At 37.6% G+C, this 23479-nt stretch overlaps 1 protein-coding gene across 4 annotated transcripts in view; it reads left to right on the top strand.

Annotated features, from left to right (window-relative positions):
• The window catches only part of LOC103695628 (ABC transporter C family member 2-like), a 53346-nt gene that overhangs the window by 22300 nt on the left and 7567 nt on the right, over positions 1 to 23479 (top strand). For all 4 annotated transcript variants that reach the window (XM_008776998.5, XM_008777000.5, XM_008776997.5 and 1 more), the window contains exons 15-25: positions 83 to 176; positions 326 to 493; positions 5258 to 5398; positions 7238 to 7444; positions 7530 to 7628; positions 7805 to 7957; positions 9296 to 9687; positions 12735 to 12915; positions 13065 to 13388; positions 21150 to 21906; positions 22855 to 22976. In XM_008776998.5, the coding sequence (XP_008775220.3) occupies positions 83 to 176; positions 326 to 493; positions 5258 to 5398; positions 7238 to 7444; positions 7530 to 7628; positions 7805 to 7957; positions 9296 to 9687; positions 12735 to 12915; positions 13065 to 13388; positions 21150 to 21906; positions 22855 to 22976 (2638 nt within the window). The remainder of the gene's footprint in view (positions 1 to 82; positions 177 to 325; positions 494 to 5257; positions 5399 to 7237; positions 7445 to 7529; positions 7629 to 7804; positions 7958 to 9295; positions 9688 to 12734; positions 12916 to 13064; positions 13389 to 21149; positions 21907 to 22854; positions 22977 to 23479) is intronic.

Genomic DNA, 23479 nt, shown 5'->3' with positions numbered 1-23479 from the left:
TTTGATTGTGACCTGCTCTGCATTTGTTTTTTAACTTAATTTTGGAGTGAGTGATTGCCCTTAATTTTTTTTTATGGGGCAGATGCTATGCATGGGAGCAAAGTTTCCACTCAAAAGTGCAGAGCGTTCGCAATGATGAGCTTTCATGGTTCCGTAGGGCTCAGCTATTAGCAGCAGTAAGCCCAAAGACATTTTTTTAATGCTTGTAATGGAATGGTAGAATCAAATGTTGGCAATGTTGATCTTAACCCTTATTTCTTTTTCTTTTTGTTTTTTGAATAATATAGTTACCATACTGTTTATGGCTCACTGTTATGTTTTGCAGTTGAATACTTTTATGCTGAACAGCATACCAGTTGTTGTTATAGTCGTATCATTTGGGATGTTTTCTTTACTTGGAGGGGATCTGACACCTGCAAAAGCATTTACATCACTTTCACTGTTTTCAGTGTTAAGGTTTCCACTGTTCATGCTCCCTAATGTGATAACTCAGGTATGATACTCCTCATTTTCTTTGATGTGTTTTTCTTGGAAAAAGATTATGATAAACCCAGTTGGATTTGCTTGTGTGATTATAAAACTACAGCAAACTATTTTGTTGCTTGAAGCTTGAAACAACAATATGAGTTCCTGTTATTGAGAAATTAAATTTAGTAATTATACATTTATATTTTCTGCAATCTGGGCTTTTAATGGGGTTTTAGCACACTGACTGAACATATATATAATATCTGTCTGTCTGTATGTCTGCCATGAGCTTGCTAGTCGGGCTTGGCTAGACTGGCACCCTATCTCTCAAATGATCGATTGACTTCTTATGCCTAGTAAGTTCCATTTATAAGCAAGGAAACTCAGTCTTGTATAGAAGATATTATTGGATTACCAATTGTATAATATGACATAACAAGGTGCGCAAACGAAGAACCTTTTCTACCAGTGAATTTTGGGAAACTGCTAGCTAGTGTGTCACTTTGTGCCACGTTTGTTTTATTTGTCTCGTCCTCACCTGATTTTGGCTGGGTTTTCTCCCATTCTAGTTCTCAAAAAAAAAAAGTTTGAACTGATGCTGGAAACAGCAATGCGATTGCTTTTATTACCGGATCTTTTTTTTTTTGAGGTTTAAAACATGCATTACATCTTAGTCATTTGATAGTTAGCCGCCTTTTTTTTATTTGGTGAGGTTGGTGAATTGTGATCGAAAATATTGTTGAATATGTGATGCAGTGTGAGGTAGAAAAACCAAATGTGAGATGAAGTAGATGGTGACAAGAAGAGCTAATAAGGAACACTTGCTAACATTTTATTTTTTTTCAAAAGATAGGAATACTCAGACAAAGGACTCCACCTTCATTTATGATTTTAATTTCTTGCTGCCAAGTATTGTGTGGCTGGCCTATTTGATCTGAGTCCAAAGATGAGTCCTGTTAACTTCCAATGTTCAGATCTTCATGGATCCCCATATTTGAAGCTCCTTCCACTTCATCACATTAACTGATGGCACCAGGACTCCCTCAATGCTACTAACTAAATTGGACTTTCTGACACTAAATTTTCTCATAGTAAAACCTCATAACCAAGGATTGTTGTGCCAAAATCGGGCCCCAGACTGGTTGCCCGGCGGGATGGGTTGGTACAGCCCCGTGCCATTCTGTGCCGGGCTTGTACCGATATAGTAAAGGGGGGGAGAGGGAGAACGGGAGAGAGAAAAAGAGAGAGAATGGGTAGAGTGGGAGGGGGGCCGGAGAGTTGTGTAGAGGAGCCCCTCCTCCGCCTCCTCCATGCGGCTCGCTGGCCCTCCGCCAGCTGGCCTCCACCTCCCTCTCTCTTTCTCTCTCCCTCTCCCTCTCTCCTCTCTCTCTCTTTTCCTTTATTTTCTTCTCCTTCTCTCCCTTCGTTGCCAGTTCTCGTTTTGGTTACTGGAATCGTCCCGGTCCGCTGCCGGTATGGATCGGTACACTCCAAATCGGATGGTTTGAGACGGTTCTGCCGACCATGCTCATATAAGTGTCAAAACAATCCAAAACATGCTTCCTGATGGTTTTCATCTCATAACCAATCAGTTGTAATCCTTGTATACTTAATGATCAATAATTTGAAATAAAACTGGCTAGGTTTTACATTTGACATTTGGCTGTCTTCTGTAGCTCTAGATTTTGAAAATGAACTAATCAATGTCTAGGATATCCTCCAAATACATGTCTCCTACCATGTCAAATGTACCTAATCAAAAACATTTTGCAAAATAAGGAACATGAAATACTCCTATATTATAAACTAAGATTGGCACTAAAGTTGAATTTAAAAACTAATGCAATTCCAGTGCCTCATGAGCCAAATCATTGGATTCTTGTTATGGAGCCTTTTAATAAACCATGACTTGGCTTGCCTTGGATCTAATTGGCTGATGAGAACTCATTATCTAGTTTACATAATTTATAACCTCTCTCCTTTGATGAATTCCAACTGTACAAAGCGATGCAATGTCCCTACCTATTATAGTCAGCACTATGCTGCCACCCATAATATTTGTGAAAATTTTCTTTGTTTATCTATGCCAGTTCATGGCTTCATGCTAACTGGCATGTACGATTTTGAGCCAGTATTGACATTGACACAGCATTGGCACAGTATCCACTAAATCTTTTTTTTAAAATTTTATCATTAGAAAAGGGATTTTCAAAGTTTTTTGCCTCTTTCCTGCATGGCATGGCTCTTGCTGCTTGGCCACTGACTAGCATGTCAGCGGCACTGAAATTGATGATATTGATTGACATTGATAGTTTTTATTCATTTGTTTCATTTCATTCTGTCTGAAACCATGATTCCAATGTTTGTCAATATGATATTCCCTTTCCCATGTTGCATCAAACCTTAAAAATCACTATGTTAGATTTTCATTTGCTTCATCATGTTAATGGGCTGTGCAATTAAGCAGTTATTTCTGGAAGTATGATGTTGCATGGACATGGACACGGACACAAGAATCAAACAAGGATATGCACCCAAGCGTGTGGTTCAGCAAGAGAAAAAACATGAGATTTGGTGATATATAGAAAATAATTATATATAAATTTAATAAAATTTGTCACAGAAAAACTAGAATTATTGAAGTGTTCTATCTTCTCTATTGTTGGCATGATATATATATATATATATATATATATATATATATATATATATATATATATATATATATTTGTTCTTAAGCCTAAACTCCAAATTTCTTAGTAGGCAAATGAAGTATATTATCATGATGATTATCATCTTGGTTTCAATTTTCAACTTCCTATTAATTATTTATATCATATATTATAAAGTATCGGTATTATCATATCATGTTATAGGTTGCTTATAGCATGTGTGATCATTTTATTTGTTTATAGAAATAAAATAATCTTTAGAGGATACGACAAGACAGGAGTATGAATTATTAAATGTTTTAAAAAGAAGGAAGGGCTTTCTTAGACATAAGAATTTATGACATTAAATGCTTTTGGAAAATGAGTTTTTCTATTTTAAAAGCCAAGATTGCCTTCGAGATTTCAATGAGGTAGGGTAAGAGTACCTTCCCATGGTACTTTGTAAAAGTAAGTTTTATCAATAGAAATAGTTTTAAATTTAATTGTCATTTGGATTGCTTTAGAAGCAATAGGATTTGTTCCCAACAACAACTTTGATGGTTGTACCCCAAAAGATTATTAGTAACAAATAAAATAATATGTATATATATTATGTAGCTGATATATAATATTTTTAAAACTCAAGATAAAATATTTTGGAAACATTACATCTGCCTAATTAATATGTTGTTGAGATTTTTGAGTTGATAACAATTCAAAATTTAAGAAGCTTGACCACTACCAGCTAGACCTATTCTGGCCCGGCTGGGCCTTTGAGCCTATCTTCCAAGCCCAAGCCACCCTTACTCAGGCTTCAGGCTAGGTCTCGAGCTTTATAACTAGTTTTTAATTTTTAAAAATTACTATAGTACTTAAAAATATTTTAGGAAAAAAATACTAAGTTTGAATAATTAAAGATTGCCAACAAAGTAAAACATGTTTCTTATCCCATTAAGTTCACATATCAATAATAATTATTAATTAATTATACAAAATATCAAACATAACCAAATAATACAAGAAAAATAAAAGAATTTGGGCCTGGCCGAGCTTGGTTGGGCTTTCATCCCCAAGAACGAGCCCAACCTAGTAATTGCCTATTTTCCAAGCCCCAGCTAGCCTACCGGGCCTAATACGTTAGGCCTGAGCCCCCCCAAAAGGCTTCACGAGCAAGTCGGGCAGGTCTTCAAACAACACAACACTACCTGATTTCCAAATCGCTTTCCCCTTTATCTGCTTTTCCCTTTTCCTCTCCCTTACCTCTTGCTTTCTTGGCTTCCTCCTTTCAATCCCTCTCTTGTTGCTTTCATTGTCTCTTTTAGCATGTAGGCGCATTCCAATCCTTGCAAACTGGCCATGCTACCAAATTGATCATCGTTTCTGACCTAAACCAAGGAGTGTCGCTAGCTGACAACCTAGGTTTGCCCCTCTCTCCCCCCTGCTAGCCTCACTGCATTTTCCTCTATCCTTGTCGAATTTGCCAATTTACTACGTCAAATACTTGGTGGATAGAATTGGACTCTTTGCGATGATGCAAGAGATAGAATTTGCATGTTGAGTGCGTACCTAATGAGTCTTACACTTGTCGACTCATTGATACATGTTGACTCATCTTTTTGGCTCGGACTAATGAGTCCAAGTAACACTGTCTCACACAAATCTTTTTTATCCTTAATATATAGAATCGACATATTATACTAGTTAAAGAGCAAATAATTATGTGGTTATTTATGAAATAGAGATAACTTTTTGTTGGTATTATTGCTACCTTTTGTCCACTAACATGTCTTTAAGCATGTCATTGCTTTTTCTGGTGTGAGCTTGTTCCTTCTAAATATGTGCTCTTATGTGGCCTTTGCATTATCTATCATCGCCACTTAGCAACTACAACATGATAAGACTGCAGTAGACACTAGAGCATGGATGCCAAATGTCCATGTGTCTCCAAGTGTCTGTTGCCTTTTTTGGTAGTTTATGAATTGTTGGAATTCTAGTTGACCATAGCATTTAGAAGCTTTAAAAGTAGTTTGCCTCCAGAAAAATCTGCTTAATTTTTGGTGCATAATGCACTTGCAGTTATTCTAGCAGTCATGCAGGAGTCTTAACTATGCTTTATTTATTTGTTTATTTTTTGGCAGGTTGTGAATGCAAATGTATCATTGAAACGTCTAGAGGAGTTGTTCCTTTTGGAAGAGAGAGTACTGATGCCAAATCCACCAATCGAGCCAATGCATCCAGCTATCTCAATTAAGAATGGATATTTTTCTTGGGAGTCAAAGGTTCATTTCCATATTTTACCTTTTTATTCTTTTTAGCCATTTTGGACTCTCTCTTTTTTGTGATGTGTTCTTCTTGGCATTAGTCCTTGAAGAACATAGATGATGTCATGACCTTGTTAACAAATACCTTTTCCCCGAAGACCTTTTTTAGCTGACAAGGAATGCAAACCTTATTATTCTTCGCAACCAGTCATCACCTTGTTTTTGGGGTGGCCCTAGAGCCTTATACTAAAAAGTCTGTTTAGTCCGGAATTAATCCAATTAAACAATGGTGGTTTGGATGGATTTTTGGATATGATGTAGGTAATGACTTATTCTACAATTTGATAGATTTTTTTAGCTATTGTTTATTTGAAAATAATAAATTTGTAAAATTTTGAAAAAATTGGTAGCATGTTTGCACTTGTGTTGTGCGCATGCTACCAAATTTTCACGAATAATGATGTCAATGTAGGTGTGCTCTATTCACCCGAAGTTAAATAAATTTAAAATTAACCCTACAAAATACTTCCTTTTGGGTTGTTTTTTTTTTAATGATGTGCATATAGAGCTGTTCTGCGAAAGCTATCAGTTTAAGATAATTTTATGGTAGTTTAAACTTTAAAGTTTATTACTGAATTAATTATTCTTGAAATATCAAAAATTGTTATAATTTAAAAATATACATGAAGTCCAAGCTAATTATACACTGTTTTTTGAGTTATATATTGTATTTGGTTTGCAATTACAATTTTTTATTTGTTTTTTGAATTTTAATAGCAATTTATGATTTACTTATAAATATGTTAAATTTTCTAATTTCAAAAAATTATACTTTAAGTGTTACGTAATTATATTTGCACTTCTACCCCATCTGTAAAAAATCTCTAAAATTTCTAGATCTTTTTAGTGTACATCAATCCCATTGCTGTAATTGTTAGTATGCCCCTTCTATGTAGATTTATGATTTCTAGTAATCTAATTGCTTTTCAAAAGCTAATCTTAACATCTATATGTTACTGTAATTCAAGTAGTTGATACATCATTTATGTGATAAATATGCATATTTCTGACTTCAACATAGATAGGAAACCATAGCTAAGGTAGTAAGCTTGATACTCACACCTTCCTAGTAAAAACATAGCATTTGAACAACAAAATATGATAAGAAATCCTAAAGCAATGTTGAGAGGCCAAAAAAGCCTGTACAAAGGATGCTAGGGCATAGCAATGGGTACCCATCAATAACCTTTATCGATGCAGTCAGTTTTGCGCATACTGAACCGACCCTTGGTCGATGAAGGTTTGATCCTTGTTATTTCAATTCGTTCTCTAAAGGCCGATAAAATTTCAGATTTCACTACAAATTTGTGTCCAATTCTGCCTTTCTCACTTAACACCTAGTACAGCTCCTTTCCTACAAATCTCTTCTAGGGAAACATAAAATTATAAAAGAACATTGAGATCCCCATCAACACTCCCCCACTCCCCCTCCCCCTCCCCCCTCCAAAAAAAAAAAGAAAAAAAAAGAATGCATGCTAGAGTTAACGCTTTTGTGGTGCTGATAAACAATATTTATTCTCCTTGTAAGTTTGCTTTGTAGTTGTTTGTGCGTACATCTCTTTTGCTTGCAAGCAGAGTCCATTCCGTTGCCATCTTTCAAAATGAAAATGCATTGATGAGCTTCAAACTTTTATATTGTTTAAAAATAAATAATCTGCTTGTTAGAATAATTCCTTGCTAGTTTTATATGGGCAGGTTTTCATCTATCATTCTTTTGCTTGAATATCTGCCTTGTAAGATGTACATCTTTTCTTTTACTGGAAACTACTGGATGTGTGACGTAGCAAGCCATTGCAGGCACAGAGGCCCACATTATCAAATATCAATTTGGATATACCAGTTGGTAGCTTAGTTGCAATTGTTGGAAGCACGGGGGAAGGAAAAACATCTCTAATATCAGCAATGCTTGGTGAATTACAACAGCTGCCAGAAACAGACACATCTGTTGAAATTCGAGGAACTGTTGCCTATGTACCTCAAGTTTCATGGATTTTCAATGCTACTGTGAGTTTGAGTTTCTCTAAGTGTCTCTTCTTCATTAAAGTAACATTCGGTAATTTTTGTTGACACTTTTCTTTGTGCAACATAGGTACGTAACAACATATTGTTTGGATCTCCCTTTCAACCATCACGCTATGAGAGGGCAATTGAAGTAACTGCATTACACCATGACATTGATTTGCTTCCAGTGAGTATACAAGTTGCAGATGTAGACAAAAATCTAAACAATATATCTGCTTCTTAGATTTATCTAGTCACACCCTCTTATTTTCCTTATAAATTTTCATGAATTACATTTATGGTTGAAGATCAATTCTGTTTTTTGTTGAGTGTTGATTTTCCCATTTTCACATGTGATATTAGGGAGGTGATCTCACAGAGATTGGAGAAAGAGGAGTGAATATTAGTGGCGGGCAAAAGCAAAGAGTTTCCATGGCAAGGGCAGTATATTCGGACTCAGATGTATATATATTTGATGATCCTTTGAGTGCACTAGATGCTCATGTTGGTCGGCAGGTAATCCCAGTCACATAATTGTTATGTGAATTATATGTTTGTCATATCTCTGATTATTTTTTCCTTGAATTGTTCCCTCCTCATATAAGAGAAGCACCGCTCAGTTCCATGTCACAGGTTTCATTACCCAATGTGGATCCAGCTTTGCATATTGGTGGCAACCTGTGCCAAAAGCACGACTTGGCTATTAGGTGACGTTAATGCCCTGCTTGGGTCAAAAAAAAAAAAATTTCTTCCTACTAGGCAACAGGCTTTTTAGGTTTCATGGCAAACGACTCTCTCACTTGGAGTTGCTGTTGCTAGGAACTAGGCCCCAATTTAGTTGGTTGATATCAAGTTGGGAGTTTGCAATTGGATTTGCCAGAGCATAAAGCTGACCCAGATGGATGGGACAACTGCAAAGTTTTGTTACAAATGGATTTTAACTCTACATTCAAGTGAAGTAGAATACATGAACAAACTAACACCACTCATTCTTAAAAACATGTAGAGCTGCCAAATGATAAAAGAATATGCAACAATGTGAATGCACCAGTTGTTAAGAAATCTGCAGAGCTACTTGAGGATATAAGACCATACATAATTTTGTCTAGTATTTCCATAGAACTTTTTTTTTTTACTTTGTTAAATACTGCTTGCCTCACATAAATATTTGCCTAAGCTTATCCTGATTTGGATGTTTCCAATTCTTATGAAAAGTTGATTTCAGAAAATATTCTCACGACTACATCACCTGACAAATGCAATTAGCTCAGATCTGAATAAGCATGCACAAACATGGCTATGTTGCCAGAACAAGAATTCCTAGTATTCCTATTTTCTGTTCCTGTCAAGTTCAAGTAAACTAGCATTTGCAATTGCTGTGATGAGTATCGTGTTGAGGATCTAGATCAGTTAGGTTCATTTTATTGGATCCTTTGAATTAGGGCTGATGGTGTGCATAAAGAAATTGCTTTTTCAAATTGAGTATGAAATAACTTATGCATGGAGTGCAGAAAATGAGTTTAAAGTTCACCTTTTTCTTTCTTACATTATACTGAACAAACAACAAAAATTTCCAGCAGTCTTTCAAATGAACACAGATCCTGGCATCTGAGCCCTCTTATCATTTATTGGCATATAATAAACCTGCTTACAAGGTTTGAAGAACTGACTGCACTATGGTACAGGAGGCCTATTTCCCTAGGTATTTACCTTGTGCTATACAAGGTATCATAGCGGCATGACACCAGTGCTCCCCTGTGCATCAGTACTTCAAAATTGCTTCCTTACATTAGAAGTTGATCGATAATGTTTCATTTGCTTTATTTTAATCTGCATGATCTATTGTTTATCCAGGTTTTTGATAATTGTATAAAGGGTCAACTGAGAAATAAAACCAGAGTGCTTGTCACCAACCAGCTACATTTTCTGAGAAATGTGGACAGGATTATCCTGGTTCATGAAGGTATGGTGAAAGAGGAGGGTACCTATGAAGAACTTAGTAGCAATGGAGTACTCTTTCAAAAATTAATGGAAAATGCTGGAAAAATGGAGGAACAGACAGAAGAGAAACAAGGGGAAGGCCTTGGTCAAGAGACCATAAAATCTGCTGAAAATGGTGACATGATAAAGATAGAGAGTGGCTCGTTGAAGAGTGAGAAAGAATCAAAACGAAAAGAAGGAAAGTCTGTTCTTATCAAACAGGAGGAACGTGAAACAGGTGTTGTCAGCTTGAAGGTACTTGCAAGGTAAAAAATATTGCTACTGCCTAGATTTCAAGTGTAAGAACTATTATTGTTTTCCCTCTTAGTAGAATTTCATAACAACATTTCTGCTCAACTATTAAACGAAAACTCCGCAATGACATGCATCTGTTCATCTCCATATCTCCACCCTGCTTTAAGTATTTCCATATTATATATGAGATATATTTAGACACAATCCAATTCTTAATCCTAACAGGAAACAAGAGAGGTACACCTCCTAAAACTAGCTGTCTATATGTCAAATAATAAGAATAGCAAAATGAATTAATAAAATTGGAAGATCACAGCCATCCTTACCCTGCTCGCATGCATTCTTCATGCTGAGGACGATATAAGAATAATCATGTGCATAGCATGTGCTGAGATTTTCTATTTGAATCATTAAATATTTAGATCTTGAAGCTTTGACTTCACCTACTAAGTTGACTTCTTAAATTTGTTCAACTATGTTGCCCTGGAACCAAGGTCTGCTGAACCGACCTGTACCGGTCGGTTCAGCCCGTACCGGACCGGTACCGAGCTGCACCGGTCCGGTACAGGGGTATAAAACGGTTCCGACCCAATATGGGTCGGAACCGTTTGGTTTGAGCCTCGTACCGGTGCGAACCGGCTCGGTTCGCACCGGTACATGTGGGAACCGGTGCGAACCGCTCGGTTCGCACCGGTATGAGCTCGAACCGGTGCGAACCAGCTCGGTTCGCACCGGTTCGCTTCTGAAAAATAGTGCCAGCGCTGTGGCACTTTGAAAATGCCACAGCGCTGGCCAGAGGCTGACACTTTCAAAAGTGCCACACTGGGGCACTTTTCAAAGTGCCACTCAACCCGATTTTAGATATTCGAGAGTGCTTTAAATGTATGTAATTGATTGTATCTTAATTTGAAAATATTTTATGTTCTTCATCTCATTATTTGAATCATTTGGAAGTAATAAGTTGCATCATCTACTTTTAACCTTAAACCTAAACATAAAAACATCAAAAAAATATCCAAAAGTGAAAGAACTCCAAAAAAAAAACGACTATGGGGTCGAAACCAGGCCGAATGTGCCCCATCGGTACGGTATCGGTTCGGCTTGGTTCGGCACCGGTACCGTACCATTACCGGAGCCGACCGGTACGTCGGTACCATCGGTACCGCGAACCTTGCCTGGAACATCCTTGTAGAAATTCTAGCATACGTCCTTCCAACAAAAGAGATCTCCCTTTCCATTTTCAAAATAATAACACTTAAAATAGTTTATCTCATGGTCTGTTGAACCGGGCCGAACCGCCTAGTCGGTTCGGCTGTGGGAGTTGAAATTGGCCTCGAAACGCTCAGAACTGGTGCAAACTGCCCGATTCGAACTGGTCTGAATTGGTTCTCCCTTCCTCTCTTTTTAAGTGGTGGCCTTCTCAGGCCTTCCTTCCCCATTTCTTCGAACTCCCGCCACCCCCCTCCCCTGCCACAGGGGCCAAAAAATACGTGATTTCAACGATTCAAGGAGGATCCAACCTACCTCATTTCTTCTTTTTTTTTCAATGCCGAAAAATGCCAAAAAATTTTCAAAATAAGGGAAGGTTATGCCAAAATTTTTAATTTCGGCATGATTTTATGATATGTTGTATATCTATGGATGATCTACGCAATCCCACTAAAATTTTTATTTTTTAGATTATATATAATTTTTTAATTAAAATTTATTTTTAAGGATTAAAAATTATAAAATAAAATAAAATTCAGTGAGAGATTCGAGGGTGGTTATAACTCAGAGCACGTTCCTTATGGGATGAGCGTACAGGACTACAATGCCGCTTGGTTAAAGGGGTGGGCTGATATGCCTCCTGATTATATTAGTAATCCGGATATCTACAAGAAGTATCACAACTCGACAAGATTATAAATATTGATATGTATGTTGTACTTTAAATATATTTAATCGATTGTATCATTTTATATTTGTAACTCACTAATTGATTTTAGGATATTCCATGTTGCTTCATGTAGCACACATCTCACTAATAATTTTATGTTTTGCATCACTTTAAAACATCAAGAAGCATCATTTAGGTTGTATCGAGATTATAGAAACATTAAAAAATATCAAGAAATATCAAATTATACGTAAAATCATTGAAAAAGTTAAAACATTGATTACCAATAAATCAAACCTAAAAAATATCGAAAAAAAATTAAACCGGTCCGTCTCTGCATTTCGTGTGTCTGTACGGTACCGAACCACTATGGCACGCCTTTGCGTATTGTCTATAGGTACCGTACCCAACTGGCTACTGATCGATACGGGTTTCGGTACAGATTTGGCGGACCTTGGTTTATCTTGATTATTTGCTGGTTTTGCGAGTTTTGGCATTTGACCAAATCATCAGTTTGATTGAGGTTATTGCTATGGATCTCGACCAAGTTATATTTGCTTATATAACATCCTATTTTATCATCAGTGCTGTTAGCAAACATTCATGTGCGGTTACACTACTTATGTGCATGGTCTTGAACGCCACTCATTAACTCACCCACCTGCCTAACTAACATAAGGTTGGAATTGCTGGCTAAACTAGCAGGGTTTGTGTTAGGTTGAGATTTGATCACAATTTCTTGTTCAAAACTGCAGGTGGAGCCTTTGCCTGAGTTATGCTCCACAGCTGATCTCATCTTGATGCATTTATGTTTTGCTGCTGCTGCCGTTGTCACCATATTTTGTAAATGTTAATGTATTAGACTTCTTGTTAATTCAGAAACTAACTTCTCAAAAATTTCTGCAATTGCCGCTGCCTGGCTTATGCTTCGAAATGTGGAATTCTTTTGAATATTTAGCACAATATCTTAAATGTGTTCTAATTTATGAACTCTTCCTTTGAGTGGAGCATTAATTTTTAGCTGGAAATAGTTATAATAATTAGCAAACTATTCTACACCAGAACTCTTTCGTATGTTGATCATGCTTTATATTGTATATTTCTCTGTTCCACCATTTTAGATTTTATGTGGTTGATGTTGTTACATAAGATTATTCACTTGATACTGCTTTTTTCCAGATACAAAAATGCATTGGGTGGACTCTGGGTGGTTATGATACTCTTTATTTGCTATATCTTGACTGAAGTTCTCAGGGTCTCAAGTAGCACATGGTTGAGCGTCTGGACGGATCAGACCTCCCCAAAGAGCCATGGGTCTGGTTTCTACAATATGATATATGCAGTTATTTCTTTTGGGCAGGTATTATACAAGTTGTTGAAGTCATACTGTTCTGAGTTCCTGTTAGAAAAAAATTCTCAACAGTTTCAGATAGGATGCAGTTGCAGCAGCATATCAAAGCTTTCTGGATGTTACTCTGAACAAAATTTCATATTTTGACTGCTTTTTAGGTACTTGTGACTTTAGCAAACTCTTATTGGTTGGTCGTCTCAAGTCTCTATGCTGCTAAGAGGCTGCATGATGCCATGCTTCACTCTATCTTAAGAGCTCCAATGGTTTTCTTTCATACGAATCCACTTGGACGGATAATCAATAGATTTGCAAAAGATTTAGGTGATATCGATCGCAATGTTGCTGTCTTTGTAAATATGTTTATGGGACAATTCTCGCAGCTCTGTTCAACATTTGTTCTCATAGGCATAGTGAGCACCGTATCTCTCTGGGCCATACTGCCACTTCTGATCTTGTTCTATGCAGCCTATTTGTACTATCAGGTACAATATTTCATTTCAACTAGAAGGTCCCCCTTTTTTTGCTAATTTATAATGTTAAACATGCAAGACTACTCCCTTTCTTGTTAACTTGTTCAAAAGACATTTTTTTCTTCTGACATGTACTATGTTCTAAGATTAATGTCCTTGTTCGGTACTACATGACACTGTTGTCGCTGGTTGCTAAATGCCTGACAAGTTATGACATATCAATTCGTTTTTCTTGTAGCACCCAGTGTACTGGTTAGTAGCATTAAGAAATGCATTTCTGAACTCTTTGCTCTAGGGATGTGTGATGCTTTTGACATATCACATTGTTTGATATACAAAGCATGGGGAACACTGCAGATAAACTAGGTTTTGTAGTTCTGCACTTTTTGTGATGGTTTACCATGTTTTCCTGTCACTGACTTCGGCTGTGATGATAGACAACAGTATACATGCGATGTTCAGCTGGATTTCTGAATCCTACCTGGCTTCCTTTTCTTAAAAATTACGGATTCTTAGTCTAAGCAATTTATTCATAAAAATGTACAGATGCTTTTTCATGTGTTTTTTGTCCTTGTTGTTTCTTATCCTTCCAGAAATGTGTGAGAGCCTTACGAGGATTTCCTCTAGTATATACCACATGTTACCATAGTAATATGCTCAATTTCCATTATTTTATGCTCTGTATGTGCAGATCTGAAATTTTCTCTGTTCTACTGATTAGTCATTCTATGTGATGGTTGATTTTACATCGAATCAGCTTGCTCACCTACATTCTGATTGTTGTAATATATGCTTTTTTTAAATATATTTTCACCATTGTTTCTCAGCTTTCTTATCCTTTTAAATTTATGGGCATAATTTGAATCTGATAAGGTTTCCTTATTAGACTTGCCTTGCTGTGACATTGTTACAATCTAGTTATGATATACTAACGAATCCACCATAACTTAACCAAATTGGATATTTCATCTAGTTCCCAAATGGGAAATTTGAGGTCTGCCCTCTGGATTGACTGCCACTTACGTTTAGTCACTGTTGACTAAAAATTCTACTCCTAGCCCTTGATTTGTATGGCTGTGCCATGTTTTATCCCTCAGCCACGTGTAACTGTGGCGATGTGCAAAATTGGCGTAACTGTTTCAGGGACTAAATAAAACATGCTATGTCAAGAATAAAAATAAAATGCCACTTGATCGAAGGATTGGGTGTTGAGTGCCCACTTCAATTTATCGTTGTTAAGTTGCAAGTTAGTGCTTCACTTTTATCTTCATAGATTAAATAATTGCTTGCAAGAAGAAAAAGAAGGATTTTGTATAACATGAAGGGTGTTCCGAAACAAGGTTTTTACATGGAACTATACCGCCCAACTGTGTTGATCCAATAAGTTGCCTTATGGAATAAGGGCTTGACAGGGTACTGAACAGACACAAGATAGGGATGCTGTCTCACATCTGGCGGTGTACGATGAGTCAGTATGGGGGTGTACTGTACCAACCCAACTTGACCATACCTGTAATCTGCCAATTATGGGGTCCTGTACTTAGACTGAAAACCTTGTTTTGAAATTTGATCTTACTTTAGCATCACTATGGTAAGTTTAGTGAAGTCTTGATGCTTCTGGTTGTTCTTTTTGTGTACTTAACATCCTAATTAGGAATTTTAATCTTCGGGTGGAAATGAGGCAGATCCAAGCAAGATCTGAAGAAGATAATTGAGATTGGATTTGGTTTCAAGTTCTCTATTAGATTCAGTTTTGATCCTCATCTGTAATTGAACATCGAATAAATATTTTTTGCTGATATTTTCTCTAACGTGTTAGTCCTATAAAATGTTTATTTGTATACTGTATCTTTTTGTCAAATCAAGAGCAAAAATGGAGAAGGGGAAAAAAAGAGATGGATGTCTTGATTAAATCTAGGAGGCTGAGGAAATGGAGGGAAGGGGGATAGAAGAGAGAAGTTTGAGGAAGGGTTGCAGGGCATACACTTGGTATGATGTGTAAAGGTGGATACTAGTCTACTTAATTGGACAGATGAGGTAGCTAATAGATGGAATAATGGAGGAGATTAGTGTTGACTTGTTTAGGAGAAGATGGAGGTCATGGTGTAGCCCAATGGATGTGATAAAGGGGAAGGAGGAAGAGTGCGGGGTTAAGGTTTGGCTTGATAACATGTGGTGCATGTGGGTTAAACATCAGATTACCCCTCCAACCATACGACATTGTAGTCCCGTATGCCCATCTTATAAGGTACACGTCCTGGGTTATGACTAGTTTCGGATCTCTCATTGAAGTTCTTAACTCTAGAAAGTATTGTTTGCTTGGTAATACAACTACGGAGGGGTCTATCTGAATATGTTGGTAGTAGATTCCGACCCTTTAGGTACTCCAAGCTACGCAGAATGGTAGCCATTGGAAGATGATGCTTCGATGTACCATATCCAAATCCGTATGGGTCATAGAATGTTTATAGCTGTGAGTAATAGGATCTAGTATACAACTTGGAACTTGATACATCTATGGATCCTACTCTTTGTGTGAGGTTATCTACAGCTACATCGTATCCTCCTAAACGACCTTGAGGAATCCATTTTTTATATACAATTGTATCCTCGCAAGCTTGACCAACTTGTGCACCGTAGTCCCTATCCTATGTGACGTGTAAATTGAAATTCATCGGTGAATCGAAGATCACCTTGGAGTTGTCTCATAAATGGTATCATGCAAGGTCGGCGAAATCGTCCCGAACCAGGCGGTTTCAGCCGATCCGAGTCGTACCGGTGGCTTACTGGTACTGTTCCGGCAACAAAAAAGAGACCTGTTGCCGGATTAAGAGGAGGAAAGAGTGCAAGCGGGGAGGAAGGTAGAGGGAGAGATCGGGACGCTGGCGCAGGCCCGGCGGAGGTTGCAGGGGGGCGGTGGAGGCCGCGACCGCTGCCTCGCCTCCCGCAGACTCGGCCGACATCCGTCACCCTCCTCCGGCCTCCCTCCCTCTCTCTCCCTTATCTCTCTCTTTTTCTCTCTCCCACGTTACCATCCCTCTCTCGGTACAAGCCTGGCACGGCCCATACCAAGTTGTGCTGTCGAGGAACTGGTACGGTGTCCGGTACTGGTTCCTCCGACCTTGGTCTTATGTCCTTCATTCTCTCCCTGACTATCTGATTCATGTTCATTAGAACTGTCATTGCTGCCTTTTCTAGTCTCTGAGTTTGAGTGAACGAACTCCTTTACCCTCTCCATCAGGGCTGCAACTGTCTTTTCCTTTTTTTTCAAGCTGCATTGAGCAATTGCCTATTTTCTCTTTGTACCTCTCTCTACTTGGCTATGTTGGGAGGATGAACGGTGCTTTTCTGACTGAGTAGACCGGATAGACTGGAGGCCTTATTTAAGCATCTCTCTGTCATATCTCTAGCAGGATGTCTCGGACATGGAGCCCTATGACGATCAACTCCCTACTAACCCCTTTAGCTAATCGGCTAGATGCAAGTGTGGAATATTATGTTCTGCCCATTGTTCAGCATCCACCTTAGCCTCTCTGGCTATGAAACTAATTATGGAGGCGATCTTAGCTCGTCGAGCTTCGACTTCTGCTGTTGGCCACAAGCCATCTGATCATGAGATCCTCCTCATTCTGAACAAAATCATTATAGAGCGGATCCATATATTTCAACTTCACCTCCTCCTGATTGCACTTTAGCGTCAACCTTAGATTGTAGTGGACATATTCTAGGTCATTGAGGTGTTTGTGTCATACGATTCTTCTACTTGTGGATGAGCATGAAGGTGGATTAGTTGCATTCACAACCACTCGAGGTAACTGTCCGAGAGGATCTGGATAGCTGGCCGCCTAAGATTTTTTTTACTGATAGAATAAAATGAATCCACCATTAAGCTGCAAAAGAATGAAAAAAATTACACAAAAGCATTAAAAAAATTACATATAAGATAGTATCATATTAGTAATTATAGTTGATATCTAATATATCTGGATTCATTGATTTTTTATTTGTGACAGCTGCCGAGACTCCAAAACTATTAGTGCCCTTAACATTTTCTTCTATTGAAAAGAGATGTGTTGTAATATGTTAATGATTGAAGATATGAGTTAACTTACACATGCTTCTTAATTAAACCTACCTCTTGTAGCCACAGGGCCACGATTTCTAGATCATGCTTCATTTTGTAGATCATATTGAGTAGGGTGATCAATAGTTCCTCATCCATAATGATTTTAGTTACAGTGTACTGCAACCTTGAGTTCAACTAGTAAGCTACTAATAAAGTTTGCAATCATTTTAGTAAAATATTTATAAGTACAGTAGTAGTCAAATTTTTAATATTTTTGCCTACCTGCTAGATACAACTCTATCCATCTGGTAGTCCCACCTCTGCTCAATATCAATGTATTGCTGGTCTGCTTTGAATCTGCCTTCCTGATCTGAGCTTTTGCCCTCTCCATCATATGATATAGGAGGCCTATCTAAGAGAACCTTTTAATGTCCACGGCCCGAAGCACTTCATATAATGGCTTGATCGCTTTCACTATTTTTTTGGCTCGCTGTTGGAACGCTTACCTCGTCACCAAGCTCTCCACATCAAGCTTTGGTGTATTGGTCAGTACCATACCGTACTGTAGTGTATTACTATTGAATCGGTGCATGGTACCATACCATACAGATACTCGATTTGCCAAGCCTTACAGTACTGTACCGCATAATAAAATGGTACCAATATGGGGTTGCTACTCGCATCTCTGCTTTCCTACCACTCGACATTAACAAATATCTAACGAAGATATGCTTCTCTCAAGGAGACTATCAAGTGCAATATGGTTAGTAGCAAACTGTGTGACAGCTAGTCTTATGATCTTCTTCCTATTACTTCCTCATCAGTGATAGGATCAATATGGTAATAAATAAATTTGGTGATGGACTGGGCTATCTTCACTGTCCGTTTCATCCTACGAATTTTTTCAATTTTTATCAACATGAGGTCGATATAATGCGCAGCACATGGAATGTAGAAAATGCGTGGCCGTCATTTCATCAAGATCTCCCCGACGGTCTTGTACTATGGCTCGTTATCAGTGATAACCTGCATGATATTATCTTCTCCTACCTAATCAATCACCTCTTCCATTAATCTGAGAATGTATGTGGCATCGTGCATGTGATCTGGAACTTCAATTGACTTCTAGAAGAAAGTCTATATGTCACAATATGTCAGAAAGTTGATGCTCTGTCTGGTAGGGTCGATCCAACCATCACACATTACCATTAGTTTATATGTGGGCCACTTGCTCTAGTATGAGGTGATCTACTTCTGTAGCTCCTCTTTGTTGGTGTCACGGAGCTCACTATAGATGTCCTTCAGTTATGAAGGATTCACATACTGACAGACAGCTTGTATGGAGAAAATGACAGACTTATTTTGTGTTGCTGCCGCATCTGCCGGGATGTGGTTGAAGTAAAACTAGGATGCAATAGCTTGTCACTTGTTCTTATCCTTCTTCAACATGGTGTTAATTTTTGGTTGCTTCGAATCCTTCTTGGGGAAGCTATGTGGATCTAGATCGTGGATCATGGATCATGGCTCTTGATGAAATTTCTATGGAAGACTTCTTCCTGTTGCCAAAGGTCCACAGCATATTTGCAATACGACCACTACTACTGACAACCTCTCTAATTGAGAAGGTTCTCTTGAACTTTGGATCTACCCCGTCGGTTCCAAAACTAGAGTCCAACTCGTACTGTGAGGGCCCAAATTGAGCCCTATGCTTGGCCACCTCGTCATATTACCATTGGTCATCCAAGTTCGCTTGGATGACAGCTTGGATCTGTGCCTTCTCGTTATCTACAACTGAGATACTTCTCTGACTCTCTGGAGTGATAAGGAAGGTGGCTCTGCTGCTCGGCGACCCACCCTACCCTCTTCTGGGCAGTCCTCTCGTTCGCTGTTCTGAAATCAGCGAAGTGCTTCTTCATCAATTGCCGGACCTCTTGTGGATTTTTTCGGCATGAATACATTAAGGTAGCCACCAACCAAGTGCTACTTCGACCTGGTTATCCCTTTTTGAACTTTGTGCTGCACTAGTTGCATCTTTAGTGATGTGGATCCGAAAGCATCTGTCCATGATTCGAACCAATATCACCAAAATTTGCCATACTGGCCATTTCAGTACCATATCTGTACCGAACCGGTATGCAATCTTGTACCATACCAACACTCGGTACGCTTCGTCGTCTCATACTGTACCAACACTCGGTACGCCTCGTTGTCTTGTACAGTAATGCGTACCAACATTATAATAGCATGGTATCGTTACAGGATCCAGTTTTAAGGCGATGGACCTTGAATGTCACGCTCTGGGTCCTTCCTCGGTGGATCCATTCTTGTAGGTTTGTCGAGCACATGTCAGTTTATTAATTATTTAAAATAGTAAAATTTTACTATGATGAAAATAATATATTTTCTACTTCAAAAAATACTTTTGAATTATTTATACATAATACTAATTTTTCATATTTTTATATTAATTATATATTTTTAGTAATTTTTAAATTAAAAAATAAATTTAAATATCAAAAATTCATAAAAATATGTTTTCTACTTTATTCAGTTAATTGGAACTTAGTTCCACGTAGCACCCTACCATAAATGTGACATACTTTTCTTAACCTGTGGGCAGGCATGGAATGCTATTTATTTTTCAATTTTATTTAAATTTAGGCCTAGGCTATTGTGAATATGATCACACCCAAATTTGAATAAATGGACACCGAAATTAGATCTAGAGTAGCTTGTAGATCCCTAAACAAGCTTCTAATTTTATAGTTATTTTTTGGCTGTTATTTTATTTTTAACTTTTTTAATCCACAAATATTATTTAATTTCAAGATTATAGATTTAACAAAAATTAATGATTAGTGTCATCTATAGATTTACAATATATCATGAAATTATACCAAAATCAAAAATTGCAGAATGACTTTCCCCAAGTTGGCTTCAAAAAGAAAAAAAAAGGAAGAAATAAAGTGGGGGATTGGGAGAATACCTTAAAATAAGGTTGGATCTTGCCTCAAATTATATTGGTTTGTATTTTGATGACTTTGTATATTGGTTTATATCATGGCGGTAACTAGCCTCAAATTACAATAGTTCTACAGGCATTAACATGGGAGAGGGCCATCCCTGTTTTCCCATGGCATGCCCTTTATCCCAACATTCGGGATGGTGAATGCCCCTGTACCATCCTGGTCCATTTCCCGGCTCGCCTGGCCCCAACACTCGGAAAGATGCCTGCCCTTTAGCCCAACATTCGGGATGGTGAATGCCCCCATCCCATCTTAGTCTATTTCCCGAATCGTCCTGCCCCAATACTCGAGAAGATGCCCCATCCTGACACTTGTGACAGTGGGACACCCTACTGTCCCACTGGTATTTAGAACCTTAGTACAGGAAGATAGGATAGTTCTATTGCATACTGACTTCTTTGACATCTCATGTAAATGTTTAATAACCAAACATAGCAAATTTGGTCAATTCTACATAGTTGCAGTTTACTTCGTTTCTAGTAGTTGACAGTGGGACACCCTGCTGTCCCACTGGTATTTAGAACCTTAGTACAGGAAGATAGGATAGTTCTATTGCATGCTGACTATTTTGACATCTCATTGTAAATGTTTAATAACCAAACATAGCAAATTAGGTCAATTCTACATACTTGCAGTTTACTTTGTTTCTAGAAGTTGACAGTGGTGTTTGTGTTTTTGCAGAGTACTGCCCGTGAAGTTAAGCGTTTGGATTCCATAACCAGATCTCCTGTCTATGCCCAATTTGGAGAAGCATTGAATGGTCTTTCAACTATCCGTGCATATAAAGCATATGATAGAATGGCCAGCATTAATGGTAAATCAATGGACAACAATGTTAGATTTACACTTGTGAATATGAGTGCAAACCGATGGCTTGCCATTCGTTTAGAAACATTGGGAGGCATCATGATCTGGTTTACAGCAACCTTTGCTGTTATGCAAAACCAACGTGCTGAACATCAGAAGGCTTTTGCATCAACAATGGGTCTGCTTCTTACTTATGCTTTAAATATTACCAACCTATTGACTGCTGTTCTGCGACTTGCAAGTCTTGCTGAAAATAGTTTAAATGCTGTCGAGCGAGTTGGAACATATATAGAATTGCCTTCTGAAGCTCCTACTATTATTGAAAACAATAGGCCACCCCCAGGTTGGCCATCATCTGGAACTATAAAATTTCATGATGTCATTCTTCGGTACCGGCCAGAACTTCCTCCTGTCCTCCATGGCATATCATTCACAATTGAAGCAAGTGAAAAGGTTGGAATAGTTGGTAGGACTGGGGCTGGAAAGTCTAGCATGATTAATGCCTTGTTTCGGATGGTGGAGCTGGAAGGAGGAAAAATATTTATTGATGATTATGATGTTTCAAAATTTGGTCTTTGGGATTTGCGGAAAGTCCTAGGGATAATACCACAAGTGCCTGTTCTATTTTCAGGTATGTTATTTCTGGTATCCATACATAATATCTAATTAAAGAAAAATAGCAGTTCTTGTTAAAATGTTGTAATTGGAAAATTTTGAACATTATATTTCATGCAGAAAGAACCAGAGCATGACTTTCTTGTCTAGCTATGTCTACCTATTTATTTGGGAGACCTTTAGATGTGATTTTGACTTCTTCTACAGAACGTACAGTTTCTGATATACTCTATTTGGATATATTAAGAAAAGTTCTTGATGATCCTGAGAGAGTAGTAATATGTTGTTTCTTCTGAAATATAACTTAACTATCACTATGAAAATTCTTAGGTGATAGTGAAGTTAAAATATGGCTGGTTAGTTCTTCCAAGATGGTTTGGTTATCTGTATTTTTGGATGAATAAAACCAAGATGTTTCCACAAGTAACTCATATATACAGAGCACAACATTTATTTTAATTGCTGGGAGACAGAGACTCATGTAATTCTAAATTACATATGCAAAGTTATAGGAAAATAATATTTTGTTTCCCCCCATTTCTACGGACTGCAGAAACGTGTTTTTTTAAAGGAAAGATTACCGAATTGTTCATATGGCAGAGCAGTTCGGGTTTTCGATATTGCAAGCCTGTTGACTTAAATAACCTAAAGATTTAGTTTTTGGATATGATTGGCTATTTGGATCATCAGTCACTGACTCACTATGAAAAAGCATAAGGTGGTTGTTTATGTCAAGTTGTCAACCTAAACGTACACTTTTATAGTAGCTGTTTGAAGTTATGGGTAAACTGGTCTTGATGATCCTGCCAATTCCTGTAACCTGTAGTTTGCGAGACAGATAGGTGTAAAATTAACCCATCTTTTAAAGAACAAATGGCACACATGAGTTCCATCAGCATTCCTTATTGTATTCTTTAGGGCTGCATTTCCAAATTTTGATTCTGTTGCCCATATATGTGTCCAGGAACTGTGCGATTTAATCTGGATCCTTTCAGTGAGCACAATGATGCAGATCTTTGGGAGGCCTTGGAGAGGGCACATTTAAAAGATGTCATCCGGAGGAATCCATTGGGGCTTGATGCTGAGGTATTGAAATGCCAGCTTTTGTTGTTTTAGCAGTATTTTATCTGGTTGAATAACATACATTTGCAATGGTTCCATGGTCCCTCTCTTTTTTTTTTCCCCCTCCTTTATATCTTTTTAAAACTTATGTCCAATATGGATATGCACATCTTTGTGGGGTATGCATATTGCAATTTCTTTGGTTGATTTGATGATTTAGAAATTGCAGCATAAACAGAAAGCAAAAAAAAAAAGCTTTCAATTGCTCACTAGTCTATTTATTATATGAAGTTGTGGAATCATAAAGCAAAATATATAGTTTTACAATATAAGGAGAATATACAATATTTAATGCTTTCAGAACTTTTATAGGTTTTAACTTGTAAATATTTGAATTATATTGTTTTGATTTTAGTTTGGTGTTGGCACCCATCAGATACTAAAAATATGCAGATTGCATTCATTTGCTAATAACATTATTTTCATTTTTGTCGGTGTTTAAGTAATTAGGCTCTTTCTGAAGTCAA

The sequence above is a fragment of the Phoenix dactylifera genome, chromosome 8, assembly GCF_051530095.1.
Source record: "Phoenix dactylifera cultivar Ajwa chromosome 8, Ajwa_hap1_PhDact_Kaust_v1.1, whole genome shotgun sequence".
Classification (NCBI taxonomy): Eukaryota; Viridiplantae; Streptophyta; class Magnoliopsida; order Arecales; family Arecaceae; genus Phoenix; species Phoenix dactylifera.
The sequence above is the reverse complement of the archived record's forward strand: the minus strand, read 5'-3'. Positions and strand labels throughout refer to the sequence as shown.